The 8,311-nt window shown below is 47.0% G+C and overlaps 1 protein-coding gene across 2 annotated transcripts; it reads right to left on the minus strand.

Annotated features, from left to right (window-relative positions):
- Positions 1-1,910: 1,910 nt before the first annotated feature.
- NUDT2 (nudix hydrolase 2) lies at positions 1,911-7,541 on the minus strand. 2 transcript variants are annotated; one of them, XM_067316208.1, is made up of 3 exons: positions 7,490-7,541; positions 6,151-6,308; positions 1,911-2,862 (listed from the first exon to the last, which is right to left on the minus strand). In XM_067316208.1, the coding sequence occupies exons 2-3, from the start codon at positions 6,281-6,283 to the stop codon at positions 2,549-2,551; spliced, it is 447 nt and encodes a 148-aa protein (XP_067172309.1). In that variant the 5' UTR covers positions 6,284-6,308; positions 7,490-7,541; the 3' UTR covers positions 1,911-2,548. The 2 variants fall into 2 exon arrangements, with proteins under 2 accessions (XP_067172309.1, XP_013809248.1); XM_013953794.2 differs by lacking the exon at positions 7,490-7,541 and adding an exon at positions 6,925-7,053.
- Between the last annotated feature and the right edge of the window lie 770 nt (positions 7,542-8,311).

The raw sequence follows: 8,311 nt of genomic DNA on the forward strand, positions 1-8,311 counted from the left end.
TAGTAGGTCTCAGGAAAGAAAATACAAACCTTACTGGTTCAGGACAAATTCATAGAAGTTACATATAAATGTCTTCCCCAGGCAGATTATTCCATAATTATTCACTGGAGGGTTTCCCCACAGACCTTCCTTGGGAACATATTTTAGCACTAGACATAGGCAGAGGAAGAACTCCTTCACCAGTGACTGACACACAAATATCATTCAGAATTGAATTCTGACTTTCCAATGTTTCCACCTTTAAAACAAATCTGAAGACTTTGTGTATACTGTCAGGTCAAGTCTCCAAAAGTCTAAGCATCACTTTGCCCACAAAATTGGTGGAAATACATTCTGTACATAAATCCCTCAAAATGCACACGCCGTGCCTCACCAGCCATCACAGTTACATCCCTCTTACCTTCTTCTATCACAGTTTAGACGCCCAACCTTGAAATTTTGTCCATGGAGCACATTACCCTCCCAAATCTTGATGCATTTTGGGAACACTATTTATGCAGTGCCATTAAAATGCAAATACTCACTTGGAGTTCAGCTAATGCTGTGAAAACAGCAAGTGCTTATGTTCATTACTGCTGAATAGGCAGAACAGATGACTTGATAATAACTCTAATTCATACTTAATTTGCAAATCTTGCTCAAACACAAAGCCAGTAACACCACTGTTTACAAAGCATTGGTTAAATGATAGGTTAAATAATAATAGAAAATAAGACTGTGAAGCAGCATGGGTTTTTAACTATTTTCTCCCCCTCTTTTAACTGGTTGTTATTTTTTAATAAATTCTCACTGGTTTATTTAGATTAGATACTAGAGACAAAACTCACCAGGGCATGGATAGAGGAGGTGAGGGTGTGACTCTTCATCACTAGAGGTCTTAAAGAGCACATTAGCCAAGTGCCCATCAGGAAAGACCCTGGAACAGCCGATTCTCCCTTGGGGCAGTGGATGGACCAGATGACAGTGGGAGGCGCCTTTCATCCTCTACTAACAACCAGTTGAGAAATGTTCACTGCACTCACACAGCCTGCGTGCTCTTCACTGTCTGCCATCACCTGAATGCAATGTTTTTAAACAGTGTTCATAAATCACAATAAAACCTGTCTTTAAAGTGGAGGAGCACTGGAATAATTTTTTTTTTTTTAATACAAAACAGGATGCACAAGTGGGCTTTTATAAGTTACTCTATAGGAGGATAACACAGTACCGCGCAAGACACCACTGCCACAGCGGCACTGACATTAACACCACATGCTGCATCAAACGATCGGTGCTGCACATCCAGAGAGTTACACAATGCTGAACTGCAACCTACATTTCTCAGCCCAGTTCTGCTGCATCTCTGGCATCCCGCTGCCCTGGGTTCTTTTCCAGAGCTGGTGTGATGCTGATGACCCTGTCTCTTCACTCCAGCAGTAAGGAGGAAGACAGACGGGGAACCCACTTTCTCATATATTTAGTTCCCTTGAAAGGTCCAAGTGCCTAGGCAGCAATGGCTCATGGAGACCGGGGGGAGAGGGGACACTTCTTTTCCCCAGAAAATTTCCCCAAACTCAAAAAACCTGATTGCTCATCCAAAAATGTAATAACATCTGATATCAAGGAAATTAAGATATTCAGAGGGGATCAGATGCAGGCGAGCTCACTGGTACCATCACGGGCTGCTGTAATCATCCAGCGTGATCATCTACAGCGCTGCACATGACCATGCTGCTCACATGCGGGTACAGCCTGCAGCCACTGAAACCCTGATACTATCAAACTGATGCAAGATTGCACGTTAGCTTACGTATTCTGTGCAGAAGCTGGGCTCTAGGCAGCAAGAGAGTTCACTCTCCTGACAGAATAATGTATGGCCAACATTACTGTTAGAGAGCAAAGAGGCAAAAATAAAAAGCAAAGAAAGAAGATAACTTCAAATTTACCTTTTAAATACTGTATGTCAACTGTTTACTGAGTTTCTTTGGATGGAAACTGCTTTTATAACAGTAGATTAGTGATGTACATACATTCATGATACAAACAAACAAGACCTGAAATGACAGGACAAGTTATCACAGCAAATCAGTGGAGGAACTGGGAACAGAACTACTGCTGCCCTATTTGAAATGCAACGTGCAACTTTTGCAGTAAACATTTTGTTATTAATTATCTCCATATGCTCATTTTCACAACTCTGTAGATCTAACAGCAGCAGCTCAGGAGATGTCAAGTGTTTGATTTTCAAAAGAGACCCATCGTTGCTCAGCACTTTGAAAAAAATAAAGGACACAAGAAGTCTTTGTTAGCTGTGGTTTCAAATCAGACATCTCTGGCTTAACGTTGAATTAGATCACGCTTTTCCGCATGAGCTAGAAGAAGCTAGGGGACACAAAAGCACAAGTTCTCTGAAAGCTCCAAGTATTTTCACTGAATTTGTATAGATTAAAAAAAAAAAAAAAAAAAAAAAAGGAATCTACATTTCTGCAGCCATCCAATTCTATTTGTTAAAAAAAAAAAAAGTCAGGCCGTGTTTCTTTTAAAATTTCCCTTATCCTTCACAAAGCATTTATTTTCTGGAGCAAAGAAACTGATGCACATCTTTCAGCGTTGCTTGCATGTCCTCATATTCTGCAAATTTGCAGGCATCCTCCAGCTTCAGCCACTGGAAAGCCTGATGCTCCTCTGAAAGCTTGATTTCTGTGTTGTAGTCCTTCATTTCTGCCAGCCAGTAAACGACGGTCTTGGGTTTGCCATTGACAGGGTAGTGCAGTTCTTTCTTATACCCCTCTATGAGGGTGAGCTGAGTGGCCTGGAGGCCAGCCTCTTCCTGCGTTTCCCGCAAGGCTGTCTGAAGGTCATCCTCTCCTGGATCCACATGGCCTGCCAAGAAGGTGAAAAAATAAGTCTCCACGTCGGAAGCATTTTTTTTTTTCTTTCAGTTGGCAATGAGGAAATATTGGTTTTGTATTAACTACTGTGCCCGCTCATCTCTGTCCCCCAAACTGAAACTGAAGAACAGAGATTGCATTTCAAGCAATTTTACATCTTGATTTCCTCTCTCTTGTGGCTTTTAGGATCTCTGTTTATCCTGCATCATCTGAAATTACCAGTGGCCTGTCAGCAGTAGAAAACTTATTTTCCCAGTCCTCCTCTTCTTTTCTGGAGTACTCTGCACCCATAATGCTCCACCTTAGAGATCCCATTTCAGGCCAAGGACTGTGAGCCTCATGAATGCTTTTCTTTAGCCAGCTAAAGGGGATACTGCTGACCTACAAAAGTCCTAGTCCTCTCTCAACCCTTCCCTCCCACAGAAGCTTAAGACCCAGTCCTGCAAAACTCTTACATCGACAGCCCAGAAACAATGAGTCCCAACACAGACAAATGCCATTTAAAAAGCAGATCTCATAAAAAAGCCTTCAACCACTGGATTCACACCAGAGGACATGAGCCCTAGAGCAACAGTTTGAACACTGCTTTATAACCAAAAAGTGAACGTTGTCAGAGAACAAAACTAGGCTTCCCACATGCCTGCCTTATTTCAACACATCCTAAGCTAATAAGAAGTTAATCATGGAGAGGGAATAACTTCAACTGGAGAGGCAAATTGAATCACTCATGTAAGTGGAAGGAGGAACTGTCTCTGACGTGGCTGTATTTCAATGGTAGATCAAACAGTTATGTGCTCTGAGCCATCTTAGAAACCTTTGGATACAAAATTATGACATTAAAGAGACCAAAACCACCAATACTTTCTCCTGCGTTGGGGTACATAGCAGACTGGTACTTTCATTTTTCTCCCATAATCCCCTCTGAAATACAGCAAGCCTAAAATCCAGTCCTTCCACCAGCTGTGTAATTCTTCAGGGCTCTCCTTTTCTCTTGTATTACTTAGTGAGAGGTGCCATTACAAACAATGGATAAATATAACATATCCCCAGCTGTTCATACTTTTGTTGAGAAAAGCCAGATTTGGTTTTCTCATGAAAGCTTCAGACAAACAGAAATAGAACAAGCCAGGAAAGATCTCAAAAAAGCAACGTACACGGAGTTGGGAAGTTTCAAAAGAAGAAAAAAAAAAGTTAGGCTTCACTTTTTCCTGGTTTTAACTCCGTTTTCTATGTAGGTGTCTGCAAATGACCCCGATTTCAGCATAGAGATGAATCTTTCCTCAGGTCCCAGGTATCCAAAGCCACCCTTTAGTACTAGAACTGGGGTACATGGGAACCCCATATTCCATTGCCAACAGGTCCCACTCACTTGTTTGCCTGTGTATCAGGACCTCAACAACGTGACATCATCTCAAATGTAAAATACAGCTCTATTCCAAAAGGCAGCTGTACAGAAAACAGCATCTGATGTTGCATACTGATGCCTCAGATATGGGATCAAATACACTGAGGCTTTAAGTAAAAACATTTTTCCCTGATTCTCAATACTGCAAGTCAAGCTGTCACCTTCTTTTTAACAAGGTCAGTATTTCCATAGATGGGATTTTTACTAACAGTTGAGAAACGGAATCCACTCAGCCTTGCCCAGCTGGATTACTTTTACAGCATTGATAGGAAACACCCACAGAACATTCATGAACAGTAAATGACCACTTTTTAATGATAACTATGACCCATAGTCATCAAGCATCTGATGAGCTGAGATAGCAAAAAAGCTGAAGGGCCGAGATTCTGCTCCAACTCAAAGGATACAAACGCATCCTCCTGCCCACTAGCAGAGGGAAAGGCAAGCACTTCATCCCACCCTTGCTAACCACAAGCCTAAGGTCAGTAAGTTTCCAGCTTTGTGCAACATGCCCTACTTCGTGGGAGAAAAGAACTGCTGACAGCACATCACACGGCACCTTCCAGATCCTCAAAGCACTAATTTGCACTGATGAACTTCCAATATGCTGAGGAAGAAAATGAACCCTACATCCCCTTCCCATCAGGCTCAATTAGTGCAAGGTCACTGTTTTAGGAGCTGAGATGAGGCTGATGAAATTCATTTAGGGGGATGCAAGCAGGTACAGTTTAATCCTATAAGAGTTGCAGCTGCTTAAGGGACTTTTAAAGTATCAAAGAGCTGTAGCTATAAGTGGACTCATCTCCTGTGTGATCTCACAGATGTGATAACTTCTTATCATTCTGGCTCCTGACACACTAAAAACCGTGTCTACATCACGTAGAAATTATATTTTTGCTGGGGCTGCCTTTGAAGGCCACTCATACTACACCGAATATAGAAATGCAATGGCTCATTCATTTACTACCCCAACACATGTATCAAGCAACTATTACATCCGTCATCAGATTATGGCTTTTGTATTATTTTTGACCTAAAAACCTTAAAAGATACAATTGTGACTGCCTGAGATGTAAGTCTATGAGCCATTTTGCTCACAAGTGCGATGGCTTGTCCACAACTACAGTATTCCCAGTAAATCTTTCCATATGGAACTCTCCTCTCACAACAAATAATCATGTCCCAGTCCAAGGTTTTTTTGGCTTTCCAGTAGCCTGCAAACTACTCCTTTAGCCTTTTGGTGAAGAGGACAGAGGGAGAGGTTTGGAAAACTTTGTTCTTTCCTTTAATAGCAGAGCATAGTTGATACTATTACTAGCTTTTTTGCCAATTTTCAAATTCCTGCTGAAACACTGTCCATGTGCCATGCTTTAACGGCACTCCATTTTACAAAACAAGAAGTAAAAACTAGTCAAAAAGCAGGAAGAAATCTCACAGGGTCACCGATTTCAGTTTGTCTTCTAATGTTGCGCTTCAAGCCGTGACCATTCTAATCATAAGTGGATCAAACACCCCTGCATCAACAACAGCGATATCTGCCAGAGGGTCAAATCTGAGAGGGAAGGCAATAACTTGTCTAGCTACCCACTTCTGGTTAGCTGCTGAATGGCTGCCAAAAACTTCAGACATCTGAAGGAGCAGGACTGAGTGACCTCCCCCTCTCAAACTGTCATGCCCAATAGTTTATACAACTACTATTTGTAAGGAATTTGGGCCACAAAACTCCCCACTCTGCTGCTGAAAAAGTCTAGACCCGCTATAGTTAACTGATTAAACTGCCCTACGAAGCTGACCACAGCAGCGTTCAGCCAAAGGTCAGTCTGTAATCTCTCTAACACAAACAACACTGAAGCATATTATCAGAACAAACATCACCTTTGGGTGGGGTCCAGTGATGGGTCCCATAGGATGTCTGAAGAAGGAGGTATTCAATATTGTCAGTGACCTTAGAAGGGGGTGCTGACTGCAGCCTCCTGTAGATTATCAAGCCACATGCTCTCACAGCCATGCCCCTCTGTTAACTGCAACAAAAACTGTGGAAGAGCGCAGAGGATCAAGCGTGAACAACAGGGGAGCTCAAACAGACAAGCCACATTTATCCAGAAAATGTTTTTCAGTATGGATTAAAAATCATCCATTCTCTTGCAATTATTGCATAATTAAACTACATCTTAACAACCACCCTAAGAAGGTAAAAATAGAGCCTTTTCCTCTTAAGAGAAAGCAAGAGCATTCATAAAAGCCCTGATGCAAAAGCGTTCTCAAGAAGCTTGAAATACAATTTGCACAACGTTTCTTTGCAGTTGATGTATTAACAAGTACGCTGTAGGGATGGGAAAGGATAAAGCAGAAGAAAAGGCTGTGATCAGGACTCTAAAGTCTTTCACCGCAAAAATCCAAAGGCCCCGTGCAAAGATAACGCCTCGGCATCCCTGGGAACTGGCACACAGAAACGACTGCCCAGCACAGCGCTCCTGCTGCACAGAGAGCTCCTTCACGCCAGAGGGGCAGGCGCTCTGCTTCCCGGGCTAGACGGGAGGCCGCAACGCAAAACTAAGAGATCCCTGGCACGCAAGCAGATGAAGCTCTAGCTTGTGAGCAGTAAAGAGCGCACCTCTTAAACAACAAGTATTGTAATTAATAACCTACCTAGGCAGGACAAGTGGCTCTGTATGCATATATTAAAAAGCAATGGAGATCAGAAAACTATTTAAAGAATATAGCAATTGCCAGTTGTGAGCCAAGCTTCGTATTTTGATAGCGCTGCACATTTAAATAAATAAAACATTTTTATAAAACTATTTTTTTTCCACGTGGCTGTTCCACGGGACACGGTGACGATCCATTTTCCCACTCGGGGAACCGGAGCACGGACCGTGCCTCCCTCCAGCCCCAAAGCCCAGGGCGACCACGCCGAAACAGCGCAGGGCACCAGCACCCCCTCCCTCCCTCCCTCCCGCACCGGGAGCCGCGGAGCCCGAAGCCGGGCGCGGCCCCGGGACACGCGGGGAGGCAGCGCCGCCAGCAGGGCCCGGCCCGGCCCCCGGGGCCGCTCACCCCCGCCAGCACCAGGGAGCGAGGCCCCGCGGGCCGGCCCCAGCGGAACCGCGGGGAGGCACCAGCGGCGCCACGAGGCCGCCGCGACGCGGAATAACGAGACCCCAACACGGACAAACCCACCCATCCACCCACCGTTGTAACCCCCGACCCTCACCTTCACTTCCGGGACCGGCAGTAGGCGGTGCTCGGCGCCCGACTGGCAGCAGCCTCGGCCAATCACAGCGGGCAGAGCGACCCGCGGGCTGCACCACCCCCTCCTTCCGTCCTCCTATTCCCGGCTCTCTCCCCGCCCCCGCCCCCCTCTGCCTCCTCGGAGCCCTCCGATTGGTTCCGCCCCACGTGGCCGTGCCCCCTCCCCGCCTCTCCCTCGCCCCATTCGCTGGCTGCGGGCGCGAGCGTTTGAAGCGGGAAAGGCGCCGTTGCCATGGGGACGCGGCCTAGGCGCCGCTGCCGCAGCCTGCGCGAGGGGCCGGCGCCCTCCGCTCCAGCGGCGCCGCAGCCGGTGAGTGGCGCCGGGGCCGGCGCGGGGCGGCGCGGGGCGGGAGGGAGGGGGCGGGCGGGCTCGGGGGCCCCGCAGGCCGCGGCAGCCTCCTCCGGGCGGCGGCTGCCCTCACCCGGCCCGGCCCGGTCCGGTCCGCTGGGGACCCGGAGCTGCCTCCGGTCGCCTGTGTGCCGCGATACGTGCAGGAGAGAGGGAAAAAAATAAATAAAACAAACCTGGGGCGGAACTGGGGGGGGGGGAAGGGGTCGGAGGCGGCAAGGCGCGGCGACGGCGGCGGCGGGGCGCTCCCAGGCATCGCCGCAATGCGGGCGGCCCGGGAGCGGCCGAGCAGCTGGCGCGGGGACGCCCCGGCTCGGGCTGGGCGTTTGCGACCGACCGGCTCGTTCTTCCGTGTCACCGGGAAGTTTGCCGGCACAGCCGCTGCCTACCTGCGTGGCCCTGTGGTCGCAGCCGCGGTAGTTATGTGATACCGCT

Source organism: Apteryx mantelli, chromosome Z (assembly GCF_036417845.1).
Source record: "Apteryx mantelli isolate bAptMan1 chromosome Z, bAptMan1.hap1, whole genome shotgun sequence".
Lineage (NCBI taxonomy): Eukaryota > Metazoa > Chordata > Aves > Apterygiformes > Apterygidae > Apteryx > Apteryx mantelli.